Source organism: Pollicipes pollicipes, unplaced genomic scaffold, assembly GCF_011947565.3.
Source record: "Pollicipes pollicipes isolate AB1234 unplaced genomic scaffold, Ppol_2.1 Scaffold_6686;HRSCAF=7923_pilon_pilon_pilon, whole genome shotgun sequence".
NCBI classification, from domain to species: Eukaryota; Metazoa; Arthropoda; class Thecostraca; order Pollicipedomorpha; family Pollicipedidae; genus Pollicipes; species Pollicipes pollicipes.
The window spans coordinates 15,884,847-15,903,757 of NW_023596921.1; the positions used below are offsets into that span (position 1 = coordinate 15,884,847).

The window sequence follows — 18,911 nt, forward strand, 5'->3', positions numbered from 1 at the left end:
CGAGGACGTCTGCGGCTGGAGCTGCAGCGTCGGCAATATGTGGAGCCCAGCTGCGACGGTATTTTTGTTACCGTGCGATCTCTACCAACACGCGTTTTGGGTCTCTGTCTGTGAGTAGTTGCTGTTTGGGTCCGTGCATCGAATACGCAGGCTCGGCAAAGAGATGGGCATGGGGCCACCCTACCACTCCCCCCCCCCCCCCTCTACGTTCGTGGTACAGGTTGCAGAGCTTGCTGTATGTATTAAGTTGTACATCAGACAATATATTTGAGTCATATGCTATGCATAGCTTTGTTTGCATCACGTGAGGTGTCCTGGAGAAATGAAAGTGTAAAACAATACAAGCCAACATACTCGTACAACGAGTTCATACTCAACAGCCCATAAAGTTTCCGCCAAATGGCAATCAATCGGGCAATGTCTGATCCGCATATTAGACCTTAAACCGGGACATTCTCGTACGACGGCCTAAGGATCGTTGGGTAGCGTTATTTCTTTACGCAAAGGTATTTTGTGTCGCTTGCCGCCCACGGCTTAGTGTTACCTGCAACGGCGGACGCCACCCAGCATCGGGTGACTGCAACGCCGGGTGCTGGTTTACGGCGATATTTCGATCGACCCGTGCCTCACGAATTTAAGCTTTTGGGAATACCTTTTGCTATGCCGTGCACTTGTGGGCTCTTGCGCCAAAGAATTTCTTTGTCTCACTTGGTTTTGGTACTGATGACACACCCTAGCGTGCATATATACGATGAAGCGTGGCATATGGAAAATACCATGTGACTCGGCATGGGGCTCATTAAAAAGATCTTGTACACCATAGTAAGCTCGAAATGAGGTTTCTAGGCCCATGTGAGAATTATGTTTCCAAAACGCACCTTTTTTTAACAGCAAGCAACGAACAACGAGGACACCACCAATTAAGTACTGGTTTCATCAGTCGGACTAGTTCTGTTATTGTTCACAGAGTTGCCTCATTCGAGATTGTACTACTGAAGCAGTGGTCGGTTCCCTCCCCCCGCCCCCCCAAAAAGTGCGATTCTTGACTTGTTTACTGAGTACAACATACAGCGGAAAATTGGCAACACATGCCGTGTGAATTAGAAAACGCCACTCTGAACGTATTTAAATAAAAAAATGTTATTGTGTGCACCCAATGCCACGAGAAAGACAGAATATTTTGAAATATAGGTTGCATGTTCAACCACCTCACGTTGCCGTCTTGAACGTTATCAAATAGGAATCCAAATCAGCGGACATTACCGACCCTGCGATACCATACAATCAATGGAGCAGAAACTGGCGACTTGTCTCCGACCGCAGTTAGTAATTAGTTCAACGTCTGCAGCGTACTCCGCTGACATGAGGGTAGCACGTAGAAGTCTGCTTCACTTCCTCTTGGACAGCAGGAGATTGGAGCGCGTGTCAGCAGCCTACGGACGCCGATGCGGAAGTGATAGCGATCATCCACACCCGAGGTCATCACATCCGCAGCAGAAGATTGGAGCGCATGTCAGCAGTCTACGGTCGCCGATGCGGAAGAGTGATAGCGATCATCCACACCCGAGGTCATCACATCCCGCAGCAGAAGATTGGAGCGCATGTCAGCAGTCTGCGGTCGCCGATGCGGAAAGTGATAGCGTCACCCACACCCGAGGTCATCACATCCGCAACAGAAGACCGACACGCGTGGCGACCGTGGGAGCGAGCATTGCGAACCGTGCGCTCCTCGCCGAGGAAGAATGAGGAAGTGAATAGAACGTTCTAATTGCATGAGATCTGGAACAATGATACGAAATTGCATTGTGTCCTCCCCGCATTTTAAACTACTTGACGAAATGCTAAACGCACACTAAGTGTACTCAGCAAAACTTATAATAACAAGCAGTGATAATTGTTGGCGATTTAACACTCTCTCTGATGGGGTCAAATTCATCTTCACAAACATTTTTCCGGAAAAGCCTCCGAGCGGCGTGGCATCGCCTTGCCACATTTTGCATAGTTATAGGCAATTCAATAGCGGATTGCTTGCGTACACAATTTAAATGTACTTTGTAAAGTCGCTGGTCTATGGCAGGTCAAAGTCAGGCCATGGTTTAAGCGAAGACAATTTACAGGGAATCGTTCAATCTGATCCAACAACGGAATGTTAGACGAAGCCATACATCTTTGAGATACTTTCTTAAGCAACACAACACTTAAATTAACAAATTACAATGACCTAAGGCCAGTTATAAAGGTCAGACCAGGGTTAAAATCAACCTGCTTTATTACTCTAGGGTTTGCTATGTAGGGCAGTTTCTGGTGTTCATTTCGAATTTATTGATAACAGGAACCGCATTATACACTTTCCATAGACTTCTTAAAGGTCAGAATAGGTCACTGACCTAGAATGACCCAGTTCAACATTTTGTTTTCAGGGGCATACTGCCTGGCGTAATCTATGCCGCTTATCAAAATGCAAAGCTCAAAGTGGTCGTGTATGATTTTGGTCACCATGACCTTCAAAAGGTCAAACGAGGTCACTGACAAGCATGTGACCTTTTACCTAGAACAGTTATCTAGGTTCCAGGGGCCCTTTGGAGACCAACCTGGAATTTCACCATATTCAACCTTACTAGACCCGAAGGTCATAACCTAGAAACCTCTAACTTTGACCTAAATGATTTCATGTATATATCAACAAACCCTGTGAATTAAGTGTCTCTAGCTCTCTTAGTTCCTGAGATCTCAGGGGGCAGGCTCAAATTAACCCCCACCTGAGCGAAGAGTATCCAAGCGGCCACCCGGGCTCCTGTTAACGAGAAATAATTGACACACAATGAAGATAAAGGAGATCAATCACAAGTATCCTGAGGCCAAGATCGACTTCCTGACATATGAAGCACTGCCACAAAAACTATTGCGCATGTGAAAAGGCAACTATGTGGACGGGTCATACCGAAATTAACTGAGGCGGAAAAAGAGACGTTTTCGATCCAGACTGTGGGAAGATCACTTACAGTGGAAGAGTTGCGCAGATTACAGTTATATAGACATGCAGTAAGCACTCATACACCTAGCGTGATGGCTAGATGGGAATATGGATGATAGTGAGGGGGTAATTGGAAAAAAAGATATACAAAATTTCATGTGTTTGTACAAAGTGTAGTAAATTGCAATCACAACGGTGTAGACTGCTCCACAGAGACATACCCACGAGGCGTTACTTACACATTCGAAATGTTACTGATACATATCAGTGTATGCCTTGTAATCAGACGGACACGTTAGCCCATTTTATATATGAATGTCATTTGGTAAATAGCACGTGGGAGAAGCCCATCACAAAATTTGATATCGTGTCTTTAATACAATGCGACATATATTGTTTGGAATTATAGGCGGATGACGTGCAATTCACTCAATCATTCTTATCACCAAACAATAGATTGCCAGCTGTAAATTACCGCACGCGCTGTGTAGCCGAACTACGAAGAAGTTAAACAGTTGGTAAATAATTGTCTACAAATTGAAAAAAAAACAGATCGTATCAGTGGCAAACAGCTTGTTTTTGCAAGTAATTGGAATGGGTCGCTCCGTTATGACAATTTGATTAAAATATGAAAAGGAAAGGTAATATCCCACGTACTTTTTCTCGTTTTGTGTTTGCTGCGCTATTGCACGACGTCCATGCCTGCCGGCTTGTAACGCTTTATTCTGTTCTTTTTTTGGGTGTGTTTTGTCGACGAGTTCGGAAAAGCGAGCAGTTTCCTGGTGTGTGGTATAATACAAGTTGTGCGGCATCGAGGTGGTGCACGACATGATGTATGCATTAGCGTGCACGAGCGTGATGTATAACCTGTTTGAATTGTGTCTTGAACATTAAAACAACTGGGAAATTGCCAAGCTTGTGAATAAACGATAGGATAAAAACATACTTAGACAAAACTTGCGCAATGAGTTGAAGGGACACCTGTGCGGATACGCAGTTAGCAAAATGATTTATAACATATATTAAATGCAAAGATTCAAGACACCAAGTACCATCACTTTTCGCACCGATGACCACGATGGTGAGCTTATCCACAGGCAACAACAACAGAAGGTTTGGACGGACGAAACTAGCGCATCACACCGTGCGAGGCACATTATCGACATTAAACTCGACCCGCGCGCCTTGATATACGACCACTCATTTATGAAACGCTTGCCCATCATTGCTGCCCGCCCAAATAGACCCGCTACAGCTCAGCCCTCAACCGCCGGCGGTGGACGACCGTGTGCAGCTGTGACCGGTGCTCTCCCTTCACGTGCCTGGTCCGGCACACAGGTGCGGTGGTCAGTCTCGTCCGTTGCTGCTGCGCCAGGTTATGCTGATCAATATTGAGGCAGTATCATGCCCTTATATATCTCAATGGTGGTCACACGATGTTGATAATAAACGTCTCATTCTTACATAAATACCAATATGGCGGAGGTAAAAAAAAACCTGGACAGGGTCATTCACTGGACATCTCACAGTTGACATTATTGCAAGCATGACAACATTCGTAACCCATCTAAATCAGTGCATGGACTGCATTCAGGATAATATCAACATGCCAAGCTTACAAGCCTCGTTGCCAGTCCTCAAACCTGAATATTTCGTAGCGTCACACACTAGTCTTGTTTATTTGAAATGCCTGTGTAAAGATGCAAGATGCTGATGCAAGATGCGAAGTACCTTCACTTTTCGCGTGAGCCACGGGGAGACACATACAGTGTCTCCTCGTGCTGCAACCACATACGGTGTCTAATTAACCTACACCCCGTTTAAAAACGATCCGCCAGTGTCGTGTCAGGTAGCTGGTGTCGCAGCAATAGAGCCCGAGGGCTCCTCATCACAGTGACACGAGGTATGCGACAATTGCGAAGCCAGTAGGACGCCTTGTATGGCGTTGGGCGGGCGAGATGACGGCAGAGGCAAGAACTATCAATTGCCATCATTTCCGTGATTATAAAACCCCAGGTATGAAATCAGAGATCTTCAGGAACGTGCCTCTGGGCATCAGAAAAGTCCGCCATTTGTGGCTAAACGCGCTGAGATTCCTCCATGTAGCTCTTGTGCGCCAGTTTGACGAATAGCATCGCCTGAAAAATTGGCTGGCTGAAGGTCTGGCCCAGCCTGGCAGTGTTTAAGTCGTCCAAATCGATGACTGCAATGTTTTATGGTTGGAATGTCCGTGACCAATGCATGGAAAGGAAAAAAAGCTCGCATAATTTGGGTGGGCGTCGGCTAAATTGAGGTGGGCCCACAAGCCTATGCAGTCGCACAGTCTAATATCCTCCAGTTAAGATGACAGCGTCTTGTTCGTGAGACCAGTTTCAAGCAATTAACATAGGCTGCTCCCGGCTGATTACCGCCACAACTATGGGTGAACAGTGTTGGAATCGCCCTGGTGTTGATAAAAGTAAATTGGCTCCAGTGTGTAGCTGGTTTCAGAGATCTACCCGGAATGCCAGAATCGCCATCAAGCCTTTAAAACACGCCCCTCAAACGGGCGGATCGGCTGTTTGCACCGGAGAGTACCGAACTGGATGCACTCAACAGCACACACAGCACTCAACAGCAAACACAACATTCAACAGCACACACAGCACTCAACGGCACACATCCGTACGTATCAATACGACTGTGCCCTTCGTACCCTCTTCAGTCAAAATAGATAGTTTTTGCTTCGCTACGACGCCGGATGGCCCACGTACAAGGTTTTAAATGGTCAAAGCCACACAGTCCCGTCTTACGCACCGTTTTCGTAGCGTGTTACGTTTGAGTTTGTCGTTACGATTACATTTTTTGTTTACTAAATTCTACGTCCACCACTACATTTTAAGCATGCCAAATTTTACGTTTACCAATTTTACGTTCGCCAATTTTTACGTTTATCAACTTTTACGTTACCGAAGTTTGCGCAAATCAAAATTTTACATGTCACTTGTTAATCGAATACGGAAAGCTAGGCTTGGTGCAAATTTTAGTGCCCCGGCATTGAATTAGTCAAAATGGTGAACCACACCCCTTGGCCGTAGATCGAGGTTATGGGTGGCGCACCGCAACGTGAATTAAAGTGTTTAAGGCGCTGAAGGAGGTAGGGCGCTCCTCACGATGTTCCCCGCGCTGTTTGCCCCACGCGCCGCTGTTTCGACCCGTGAAGCGTGCACTTCGGATGGAGGTAAGCTGCACCTGCGCAGACACCGACTGACCGCCAAACAGGGAAGGTTTCACACCGAGCCGCAGCTGCCTGGAACCGCCCGCCATCGTGCGTCCGTCATGCCGCGACGCTGAGCGCGCTTAAGAACACCATACACGATGCGATTTTAACGACTGACAAGTGATCTGATCCAGGCCATGGTACGTTGATGGTCTGTTTCAATCTTTGACCATCGTTCGTATCATTTTATTGCATACTTTTTGTGTGTGCCTTTTCATACTCCACCTGTATAACCTGGAACCGTGATAGCTGCCATACAGATGGTTTCTAATATGCTGACACTCATAGTGGTGAATTTCTTATCTTGCGCACGACCAAGTAGCATCATTATCTTCCTTGGTGTTAATCAGACTAAATTTTCACTAGAATTTTTCACTAGAGCCCTACTCTTTTAAATGCTTCGTAAACACCTCTTTAGTGGTCCATTCGAGTTACATGTCACCGAATATAGTTAAGCCGTTTCCTGTCAGCGCCTACAGTAGAGCCCTGGCATAGCAAAGCCCCGCGGTGGATTAACCCCCTCTGCTACCAGCCCAGTGTTATTTAAAATGAGCTTGTGCTCAGCGCGTGCGAACGGTGGAGACAGGCAATTTAATTAGTTCTACTGTTTGTGTCCACTAATTGGCACGGAGTAATATGCAAACACGTCAGGAAGTATCAAAACCCTCTTATCATTCCAGGCGCTCAGCTCGTCGAGCGGAGGACATTTGTACCGCAGGGTGGCCCCAGGGGCTCCGCATTTTCGTTCGCTTGGCATAAAACATTGAAAAAATTTTCGAGGCTGTGCGGTGGTTTTGTTGTTTTAAGGTGTTCTGGGCACAACACATCCTTGAGAAGGGTCTGCAGCACCTCAGAGCTGTTCTGAAACCTCGCAAAAAATGAGGTGCCATGACGTAAGTTTGCAACATAGAACTAAGCAGAACGCTTGCCACCCAATGCTGTTGTTCTCGCAGGGACCACGGAACAACATTTCGCGGGGTTTTCCCCGGCGTAACATAGATATCGTTTTGTGCAGTTGCAGCCTCCCTAAAACTGGCTTGCTCCTGTGATTCCAGAGAATTATGCAGCTGCACGCTGAGTTGGCACTGTGCCCTCCTCCGGATGCGGGAGTGCCCGGGAGATGAGTTAGGAGCGGCTGTAGCGTCCCAACGTCGCGCCCGTGTCGCCGTCTCGGACACAGCGAGGAGTGGTGACGGCGTAGCTCTACTGCGCGGACCACGGGGGCGAACACGTCTCTGGGGAGACGTGAAAGCCTCAGGGCACACAGCGGTGCGGTTCTCAGAACTGAAGCAAACATGTAGTGTGCCATGAAGTTGTGTTTTCCATATAACGCTATTGTCACGCGTTTGCTTGCATTTTACCTGCCTACATTTTACATGTTGCATGAGTCCCGCATGCAGAGACGACCACTGCTCATCACGAAAGGTCGAAACCATAACAAACCTGCCTCATGCCTGTCAAAACATTGACGGTGAAGCAATCATGTAAAGTTTGCAGTCATTCTCTTCATCGCTAAATTTACTCCGTAAGTTAAACATCTCCTAGCGGCCAAAATCTTGCGTCATGCCTCATGGCTGACTACATTTTAATACGAGGACATCGTTGACATGGCTTGGATTTTGTACATCTAATTAAAACCACGTTACCTAAGACAGATTAATCATGAAGAGATGAGAATCGCGGAACGCTCTCTTTTCTAGGCGACCCAGCAGCGGCTGCCACCGGCACTCGCCAGCGCCCGGGGCGAATTCACCCAGCGACCCTGACCGCGGCCAACGAGCTGGCGCGGTGACCTTGGCCGCTGTTGTCGAGCCGACTCGGTGACCTCGACAATGGCCGACAAACTGACGCAGTGGCCCTGACCGCGGTCGTCGAGATGACCTGGTGACCTTGACCATGGCCGGCAAGCGGGCGTAGTGACCTTAGGCCAGCAATATTCGTTTTGTGTATTTGGAATCGTATCAGTTCCAAATAGATCAAAGCAGCTGTAATACACCCTATTACACAACAATAACTCCAGGGATGTGTCCAAGTAAGCGATCTTCTTTTGCCAGCAATTGCAAGCAACGAGCCTGATCAATCAGGAACGTCGATTTTGGGAGAATTTGTTTACGTAAAGTTAGGGTGCCTGGGGAAGGAATAAGGTAAGAAACTTGCCCGCCGCAACGATGCCTGCCATTGGGAAGTCGTAGAGGCGGAACGGCTGTAGAGGACCGTTCTTTATCGTCACGCATTCAAACGCAGTGTGACGTGTCATGGGCCCTGCCCTATAACACGGAGATATGAACATGCGCACCCGCTGTGCGAAGTGAGCTGATCGGCCAAGTACGGTTTGGGCTTACCGTCATGGACGGGTGTCAGCTGGACGCGTCGTGCAGTCTAACTGACGTGTCCTTTTTATCAGTGACTTCAGGTTAAACAGGAAAAGTGAAGAACATCTGGCGTGTCTCCAGCTGGTATGCTTGCACGATGCGCTTTCATATCGCGGAAGTTTATACCCTCGCATAAATAACTGCTCCCGGGTTTACTATCTTGCAAAAAGGACGTACCTGCTTTCAAACCTAACCAACACTTGCATTGGTTGCTTGCCAAGCCAGTTTGTCGGGTGGGCGGCTCCGGACACCGGAGGCTAGCTGGCTGGCCGATTTTACTACCGGCTGATGGCCAATGACTTATGCAGAGTCCCAAAATGACAGCTGGAATCTCAGCAGCACTGGCAGCTCAGCAGCACTGGTAGTTCAGGAGCACTGGTAGCTCAGCAGCACTGGCAGCTCAGCAGCACTGGCAGCTCAGCAGCACTAGCAGCTCAGAAGCACTGGCAAGTTCAGCAACGCTGGCAGCTCAGCAGCACTGGCAGCTCAGCAGCACTGGCAGCTCAGCAGCACTGGTGGATCAGCAGCACTGGCAGCTCAGCAGCCAGGTAGCGCAGTTGCCAGGCCGCTCGGCAGAAGGTGGCCGGTGGGAGGCGGTAAGTAATAATTCCGTTCCCGCGCAACTCGTGAAATCCCAGTAATTTCACCTACGGAGAGAACCGAGTATTTTCGCGACATCTGTCCGTGGAATTGAACCAGTGCTTGGGCTGTCTCAAGCAGTTCCCAGACAGAATTTACCCACGTGGGATGCATAGCACAAAGGTAACGAGTGGTAAGCTCTTGTGTCCACCAAAGGTCGGCTTCTCATGCTTTCAGTCAGTGAAGTTCACTTGATGTTGTCACGGGGAATCATTTGGCCTCAGCAATCACGGAATTCGTGATATTGGTAATGTCGGCGACGATCTCAAACAAAAGTTTATCGTTTGAACGAAGTTAATAACTTGGACAATTTCGTACGGTTTAACAACGCACCCAAAATATTAGCACGCGGGTTCAAACCGCCACTTGCTTCATGCCATCAAAATAGTTTAATTGCTATTTCGTATCATCTCAATTTTGCATCTTTTGACGCACTCCAAGGCAAATCCGTAAGCTTCTTTGGGTATCAGTATCGAATGCGAGATCCATAAAAGGCGGTAAATTAGATTTAGTATCGTCAACGTTAATCATGAAAACATCTGTGTCGAACAAAGCGGTGAAATGCCGAAAGCAGCGTTTGCTCTAGCACGCCTCACTGTAATACTGACATTTGTCTCCTACTGTACCCCTACTGGGTGGTGGATATCAATGTGTACGAAGTCGGTATCGAAAAGTGCATGTTTGTTACAGCGTTTAAACGTGAATCAATGACAGCCCCCGCTCTTCTCTGCATTGATAGAACAGGCAGCGTCCTCGTGACTTGCTGTATCCATACCTGCGACATTCCACCCCTGCTGGTACGTCACAACCATTTCTGCATCAATTACCTAACCCGTTGGAGCATGCGCACATTGAGTTCTGACCCATTGTGGCCGATACCGTCGGCAATAACCAGTGACGTGTGCCGACTTTGACCCATCGTGGCCAATGTTGTCGGCCATAACCAGACACGTGTGCCGACTCTGAGCCATCGTGGCCGATACCGTCGGCAAAAAACGTCTTTGGGTTATTGCGACGGTATCGGCAATACAGGTTATCGTCTGAACGAAGTTAATAACTTGGACAATTCGTACGGTTTGAAAACGCACCCAAAACATCAGCACACGGGGTCAAACCGCCACTTGCTTCATGCCATCAAAATAGTGTATGGTACAGACAGCATTGACACATTAATGACCAATACAGCTTCTGTCGGCAACTGTATTTTTGCCGACTACAGTGATGTAGTCAGCAATACTACAGTATTGCCGACAGTGGCTATCGGCCATAACCAGTGACGTGTGCCGACTCTGAGCCATCGTGGCCAATACTGTCGGCCATAACCAGTGACGTGTGCCGACTCTGAGCCATCGTGGCCAATACTGTCGGCCATAACCAGTGACGTGTGCCGACTCTGAGCCATCGTGGCCAATACTGTCGGCCATAACCAGTGACGTGTGCCGACTCTGAGCCATCGTGGCCAATACTGTCGGCAATAACCAGTGATGTGTGCCGACTCTGAGCCATCGTGGCCAATACTGTCGGCCATAACCAGTGACGTGTGCCGACTCTGAGCCATCGTGGCCAATACTGTCGGCTAAACCAGTGACGTGTGCCGACTCTGAGCCATCGTGGCCAATACTGTCGGCCATAACCAGTCATTTGGGCCGACTCGAGGCCTTCCTCTGGACATCCGCCCTTCGCTCATATACCTCCCTGAATGTACCCCCGGCAATGCATTATCACCCTGTGCAATGTTTGTGCATATTACATCAATTACAACGGCAATGGGCTATAGCTTTCATACGGGACAACATGCATCGATTTCAACACCGCAACAAACGTTGATTTACCGTGGCATCAACATTGTTGCTTATCCAACTTAGTTCACCTATATGAATAAACCCTTAAACATACCTGTGGAATTGCTATTAGTATTTGCATTTGTATTTTGTTATCTGGTTACGTCGTAGCACAAAACAAGAAAATGGCCAGACGTCGGCTTTATTAGCAGGAGGCATGTTATCTTCTGCTTATAATTGGACATCTCTGAGGACACAGCAGTCAGCGCTTACATACCGCCCACTGACCAAGCCCCGAGCCGTCATCGCGCAACGTATGCCTCTCAAATTGTGTCAGGAGATGTCAGATCGTGAGTCGTCAAATTCAGCACCAGATAGGACGGTTTGGTTCTAATATAAGACAACATATGGGATGGGGGAGGGAGAGGCAGTCAGTCAATAAGGTGAGAATGAGTTGCGTGACTTCAGTACCGTTTTGGCCTTGCCTATCGCGGCATCCGCTCTCGTTGGAGTTTGTTCAGAGCCAGTCCGCGCGCTGTTGACTTTCGTGCGACGCTTGTGCGCAAGATATTTCCGTTCGCACTCATTGATGAGACATGTGTACATCTCCAGTATTGCGGTCCGCTGCTTGCCGCACGCGTCCACACATCCATCTGTTGCCTGCCACGAATGTGGCCACACACACGCAGCCAAGTGTGGCTTCCCGCACACGTCCCCACACAACCACATGTTTATTGTCATGTGTCCCGTGAGGTGTTTTAATGTTCCCTCCGCGCTGTCCCGGTGCAGCCTTACATTACGTTTCGCGCGTGTTCCCAATGCAGCGGCCCGGTGCGTCCACCGCGAGCCCGGCACCTCAGCCTCTCACGGCCAGCGGGCGCCCGGCACCTCAGCCTCTCACGCCACCGCAGCCCGGCACCTCAGCCCTCACGGCCAGCGGGCGCCCGGCACCTCAGCCCTCACGGCCAGCGGGCAGCCCGGCACCTCAGCCTCTCACGTCCACCGCGAGCCCGGCACCTCGGCCTCTCACGGCCAGCGGGCGCCCGGGCGCCGCCGGCGGCCGCGGCCCCGCTCCGTTATTACGTCCGGTATTGGGGCGGGCGGCGGCCGTTCGTGGGGAGCATCTGGCGCGACCCACCGCCCTATCTCCCGTCCCAGTGAGTTGGTCCGATCGCGCGAGAAACGCGAACCGATGGCGCTATTCATTGCGGTGCGGCGCGGCGCGGCGGGGCGTGCCGTTGCCGGCCAGCGGGCGACAATGGCGGCGAGCGACGGCATCTTCACAGCCAGTCACGAGCCACGGGCATTCGGCCGTGCTGGGTCACAGTGACGCGGGTGCCGTTCGCGGACTGAGCCAGCCTCAGCTGTGGACGGTTGGGCGAAACGGAGTCGCCGCGGCCACATCGGCGGCGCTTTTCCGTAGTAACTGTGACCTAAACGGGCTGCGTATTTATAGAGAATACACGCGGCAGGACTCGTCATCAGGTCATTGCCCGCAACTCAGTGCATGGAGGCCCAGACCCAGCTTAATCCGAACCTATGCTGGATATATCTGAGACTGTGTGCCAGCTTGTCTGGCGTTCGTCTAAGCTTTCCTGGAATAGGATAATGACATGCGACCCCGGTGTAAGCGATGTAAAAGCTGGTGCCGTAAGCGTTTCTGATGCTCAGTCCCCATGCTCAAAAAACAATCAAATCCCTATATTTGACGCAACATTTTGAGAGAAGCATCACAGCTAAAGCCGTCCCGTTCGGTTTCCATTCAGTCTTCGTGCCTTTCCGTTTCACATGTGAAAGTCTGATAACGACGTGAAACGTACCATATGTATTCATGTTATCACAGATGTTCATTAGCTCGTGCGAAGACTCTGGATCCAAAACAGTATCATCAGCATCATCATTAGCATTATTGTCGGCATCCTCACCGTTGTCGACATTGTTTTCGGCGCGCTGCGCGACAATAGACGCCACTCCAGGACGCGCAAAACTCGCACACAGAGCAGAGAGACAAGCAGGAGAGAGCACAGCACAGCACAGCACAGCACAGCACGGCACAACAGCGCTACCCTGACCGCATCTGGCCGGGGGACGAGAAATGTCATACTAGAGCCCTTGAACAGGGAACACAGCACCGCCCCAACGACCACGCAGTCCAGCAAGAGAGCACAGCAGAATCTCCAGTTAGCAAGGGAACACAGCGCATCAGACCCTCCGGAGTAGCCCGTCAGCGCAACAGGCCCTCCAGAGTAGCACGGCAGCGCAGCAGACCCTCCAAATCAACACAGGAGCGCAGAACACCCTTCAGATCGGAGTGGGAACACGGCAGATTTCCAGTTTAGCAGGGACACGTAGCCACTGGCTCGCTCCTCATGACCAGCCGAAGGCAGCTCCAACAGGACTCCGTGCGCCAGCTGACAGCCGCAGAGTCCAGGGAGGCAGCGCGGCGACGCGACGGTACTCGGAACAGTTGCACAGCTGATTGGAACTCATGGCGTGGCAGGCGACGTGTTCGTGCTGCGTGGTCCCGTGTAACGCAGTCATCTTTTGAATGACAAATGCTGAGGTACATAGTGCAGTTTCGTTGTTTAATTTTTCTTCTGCCCGCAATTCGAAGATGGCATGCAAAATCTTACTCGACCTGTGAACAGTCAAATTTACTCATGTATCGTGAGATTGCATTCGACCGCTGCAAATGCCTGCGAAGGGTGCTTTGTCGTAACTTGAGCAAAGTGCGTGCAAATGAAATGAAAATTATACGTACATTTGGGCAAGTAGCATGAAGCTGAAATACGAGGCAGCGGGAGACGCAGCCTCGAGCCGGGCTGCGCGCCGCCGACGGAGCGAACAGCACTGCGCCTCGATAGGCAGTAGACGGCGCGCGAGGTACAGTGGCATCACACCTGCTGCTTAAGCCATCATCACACTGAGAACAGCTGTGAGGCCTGATGATAGGCAGTAGACGGCGCGCGAAGTACAGTGGCATGACACCTGCTTAAGACATCTTCACACTGAGAACAGCTGTGAGGTCTGATGATGGCGGTCTGGCTGAGGGTCCACAGCCTGTCTCAACAGCGGGCCCCAAACCTGACCGAGACCACACTCAACAACACAGCACGTGCAACAAGAAGGGACATCAGAATTGCGCGAACACGGCACATCCATCGGTATGCTGGACAGAGACGTCCGACAGCATGGGGGTCGCGGATGGGAGGGCGGGAAAGGCACAGTCTTAGCCCCGTCTCCGGCCGACACCACGCGACCTCGTGTCAATAGTACGGGTGTCACGCTGCCTCTCCCCTCCCCTCCCCACCACCCTGTCCGGCCAACAATTGTGACCTGATTACAGGCAGTCGCGCCAGCCGGCCACGTCATATAAAAATAGCATGTGGCGAGAACTCTCCGGCCTTACACTCAGTACACGCAGAGAACCGAGGGGCGCAAGGCCACGCCGGGAAAATCTCCGAGAGTCCAGTGCCATTTCGGCATAGGGGATTCAACGTCACGGCTCCGGTTCACGTGAGAAGAATGCGACCGCCTCACTACCTCCCGGGACCATTGTTCAGCTGTTCAGCACAGCTCGGTTTCATTCTCATGATCGAAGAACTTGCCAATCATCGATCACCTGGAAACAAATGATGCAGTGAGTTGGGGCACTGTGGTGTATGGCAGTTGTTTAGGTGCGCGCCTGCGCACCAGGCAATTGGCACAGTTGCGCCAGAGTTGTCCCTGTTGTGGGTTTTGGGGTTTGGTGCTGTGGCGTGCGTGGCGGTGGACGCGACCGGGTCGGTCGCGTCAAACGTTATGCTATTTTTATTGTTGTGATTACCGAGGCCTTGGGGGAAATACTGACAGTAACGCCTCTCGTAGTGTTTGGTCAGACAGCGAGAGCGGACCGGATATTACAGGCACGCATGGCGCTTCGCCTAGTGAAGCCAGCGGGCAGAGGACGACGGTACATGCAACATCGATCACTCATCGACGCATGTCACTGCCGCGTCTGTTGACGAGGCAATCCTGCTATTCTCCAATCAATTCCACTCAATTTTTGATTTAATTACGAACCATCCAAACTGCAACACTCATGTCGCTTTGAGAGCAATAACATATGTATCATTCAGCAATTAATGAGGTAAAGCTGACATACCACGCTAACACCACGGACGGACGATCCTTCCCACTCCCCCTCTCTATTGTTATAAACCATGATTACATAGATCAACTCTTTCGACGGAGGCACCTACGAATGCGACCGACGCCGAACAGGGCCGCCGTACCGGGCGCGGGCGCTGCCGCTAGGAGACGCCGTCGGGCGGCGTGCTTCCGGCCGCTGCCGCGAGGCGGCGCGCGCGCACAATCTTCAGGTGGCGCTGTATGTACTCCTCGTGCGGTGCTAGCCGGGCGGCGCGCAGCAGGCAGGCCTCAGCGCTGGCTAGCTCGGCCCGCTCCACGTACACCACGCACAGGTTGTGCAGACCCTGCACGTTGTCCGGCTCCAGCTGCAGAATCCGCTGGTAACACTGTGAGGTGTGGGCGGAGATGTAAGTGTGAGGTGTGTGATGTGTGAGATTGGCGGAAATGGCCGTCAGCTAGAAGTGACCGAGAAGACTGTACTTGTCCAATGTTCATTACTAGTCGATGCGTTTGGGAGTCGTGGTGACACCACAAAATGGTTTTTGGTCAACAAAAATACATAAACATTTTTGAAGCGATCCATTCCGTGCATCGCCATAGTCCTAATTCGACACCTGTTTTCTTCGGGAGGGGGAGCAGGCCACCCCAACAAAAGCAGTCAAAATCCACGCTCCCGCTTTCCGATGGTGGAACTTAAGAGAGCCGAGCACCAACAGGGATCTTAGGGGCCACTTCGACAAAATGCGCCGCAGAGTAACGGACAAATGAAATAGTACTCTTACATAAACAAGATAAGCTGCCGGCATTACAAGGCCAATATTCACTGTCCATCAGAGGTATTGCCACACCCCGGCCAGATGAGCCCGCACATCTTGCACGGCCATTTGTGCCTCACAACTTGTGCTCCCAGGTTGAGCATTCGGCTCCGTCTGACGGCAGCGCTGACGATTCTTCCATTTTGTGAGTCACGCAGCGGCCAACACCATTCCCTCCCACTGGGGTGCCTGTTACCGGGAGAAAGGGGGGGAGGGGAGGGGGCTGTGACGGAGAGACCTTTTGCGACCGCGGACGTCAATATCTGCCGGCTACTTGGATGAGGTGTAGCCGGCCTACCCGCTCCGCCTAGTCCAAGCCGACTGAAGCTACGGAGGCCCACCTACCCGCTCCGCCTCGTCCAGGTCGTTCATGTTGTTGACGTAGATGTGTCCAAGCAGGATGAGCGCCTTGACATGGTCCGGGTGGTGGCGCACCAGCCGGTGAAGGAACGGTGCCGCCTGCAGCGGCCGGTCCGCGTCGCTCAGTAGCAGCGCCAGGTTGAACAGCGCGCTCCGGAAGTCCGGCTTCAGCTCGATCGCCTGCGGCAGCGGCGGGTCACGGAGGGTATCACCACTACGGCACCAGGGCAGCCAGGCAGAAGCTGGTGTGCAGTCACCACCACGGCAAAAGGGCAGGCTAACAGGTGCTGGTCTGCAGTCATCACCATCACGGCACCGAGGCAGGCTAGTAGGTGTTGGTCTACAGTCATCACCATCACGGCACCGAGGCAGGCTAGTAGGTGCTGGTCTGCAGTCATCACCACCGCGAAATCGGGGCAGGCTGGCAGGAGCTGGTCTGCAGTCATGCAGGGTACAGCAGGGTACAGCTCCTCTGCTATCAAGCGGGATACAGCAGGGTGCAACTGGTCTGCTGTCACGCAGGGCACAGCAGGCTATGCTGTACCTGCCCAGCTGCCATCACCGGCTGCCGTTCAGTGATATGCCGTCACTGATTTCCACCAACCGGCACATTCGTCACCAGGGAATAGTCAGACCTTAGCTGCAATGTTTCTGACAGTTAACGACGTGCCAATATCGAGACTTACGAAAAAAGTACTAGACGCAGCTTTCTGCACCATCGCCCCCGTCAACATGTGGGAAGTTACAAGCATTTACGAAAATCCGTGGCAGTAGCGCTCTGCCTCACAGCACGTAGGCTATCCCAGCCTCTAGCCTCCCCCACCCTCCCGCTCGCTCCCGCACCCCCGGCCGCCATAACCGCTCGGGGCCCTAACAGCATCCTCCGCACCTTTCTAAAATGCGTCTCTGCGGTCAACAGGTCCTGGTCGTCCATGGCCAGCATGCCCAGGTTGAAGTGGACCCGCTCGGCGTCCACCACGGTGGGCTGCAGCTGGAGCAGCCGCCGCAGCCGCTGGTAGGCCCGCGGCCGCAGCTGGCCGCTGCCCAGCTCCTGGATGAGCACGGCCGAGTTGAGCAGCGCCTGCTGGTGGTCCGGGTCGTACTCGAGCGCCTTGTCTAGGTAGGCGAGCGCCTGCGCCTGCCGCCCCTGCTCCAGGTACACGATACCCAGCTGCGGAAACAGGCGGAGGGTCAGGAGTCCTGCCCAGGCGGTGAAAGGCCGGAAGTCAGGAGCCCTGCCCAGCTGCGGGGACAGGCGGAGCGCAAGGAGCCCTTCCCAGCTTCGAGCGCGGGGGTCAATTGCACAGTGGGTGTAAATATAACCATATTATATGTATAATGTAAATAGACTAATCAGTGGGTCAGCTACACACGATGCCAAAAGAACATCTCTGAGATGCCTAAAAAGTCGGCTTTGGAATCTTGGTGAGCATTACCGACGCTGGTAGTGCCTTGTTCCACCTGGGTCTTGGGACTAAAAGCTCAACAAACATTTGGCTACGCTCCGTCGAAACGGGATCATCATGAAAGCTGATGAAGAGCGATACAACTTGGAAATAATCATCTACTTTTTTTAAAGCTTTTCTAAGCCTGCTGCTCTTTATTTTTTTTGCGGTAGATAGAAACATTGGAGATACTTGGCAGCATCATTATAGCTTTGCGCTCAGCATAGCTGCATGGCATAGCTAAAATGTTTATATCGTCCACAGTACAAAGTAATTCAGATGAAAATTTTGTACATTTTGGGACATTCTCTGAGACCAAAACGAAATATCCAATAAACGTAGTCACAGAACACACCGCCGTTGCGGCGAAGCCGATGTATAGCGCGCCATCCTTGCCACATCTGATCGCTACACAGCAAACACTCACGTTGTAGTAGATGTCGGGGTTGTTGCTGTCGTAGAAGAGCGCCGTCTCGTAGGTGCGCTGCGCCTCCTTGGTGCGGTTCAGCTTGATGAGCACGTCGCCCCTGTTGATGTAGGCCTGCGTGTAGTCGGCGCGCATGCTGATGGCCTGCCGGTAGAGGGCGTCCGCCTCCTCCAGCCGCGCCGGGTCGCGCGCCACCAGACCGGCCAGGTTGAGCAGCACACTCAGGTGGCTGGGCGCCACGCGAGCCTCGTACACCTCCCCCGGCTTCACCTGGGGCAGCAGCGACTTCGCCTGCGGGCGGGGGAGGAGAAGGGGTACAGGGAGGCAAAGACGTGAGCCTGCGTTGGCCAAACTTGGCCTGTGTCGTGAGAGATCGCGCTAGGACGATTTCAACAGCCGAAGACTGCGCAGCTCGTCTGTATTGCTGTTGTTGAGCAGTCAACTGTTGTTGATCAGCGCGCCGATGAGGCCGGCGTAAGAGGCATGACCGGCCGCCGACACCCGTACCTCTCCGGGTGCCGACAGCAACGGACGGTTCACGGGCTGCCACTCGCAGCCCAGATACTGCACCGGCAAATACTCTTCAGGTCCGTTTAACGCGTCTGGTTGGCGGGGGTTAACGATAGTTAATGGCTGGAAACGCCCATGCATGTTTCAGCAGAAGTGGTCTAAAATGAAACGCTGGGGTTATTTTTTAGTGAGCGCGGT

At 51.7% G+C, this 18,911-nt stretch overlaps 1 protein-coding gene across 1 annotated transcript in view; it reads right to left on the reverse strand.

Moving 5' to 3' along the window:
* Window positions 1-18,911, reverse strand: part of LOC119107975 (uncharacterized) — an 87,183-nt gene that overhangs the window by 21,297 nt on the left and 46,975 nt on the right. Inside the window, 4 exon segments of the mRNA XM_037231563.1 lie at window positions 15,340-15,542; window positions 16,317-16,511; window positions 17,221-17,502; window positions 18,204-18,494. Of these exon segments, the coding sequence (XP_037087458.1) occupies window positions 15,340-15,542; window positions 16,317-16,511; window positions 17,221-17,502; window positions 18,204-18,494 (971 nt within the window).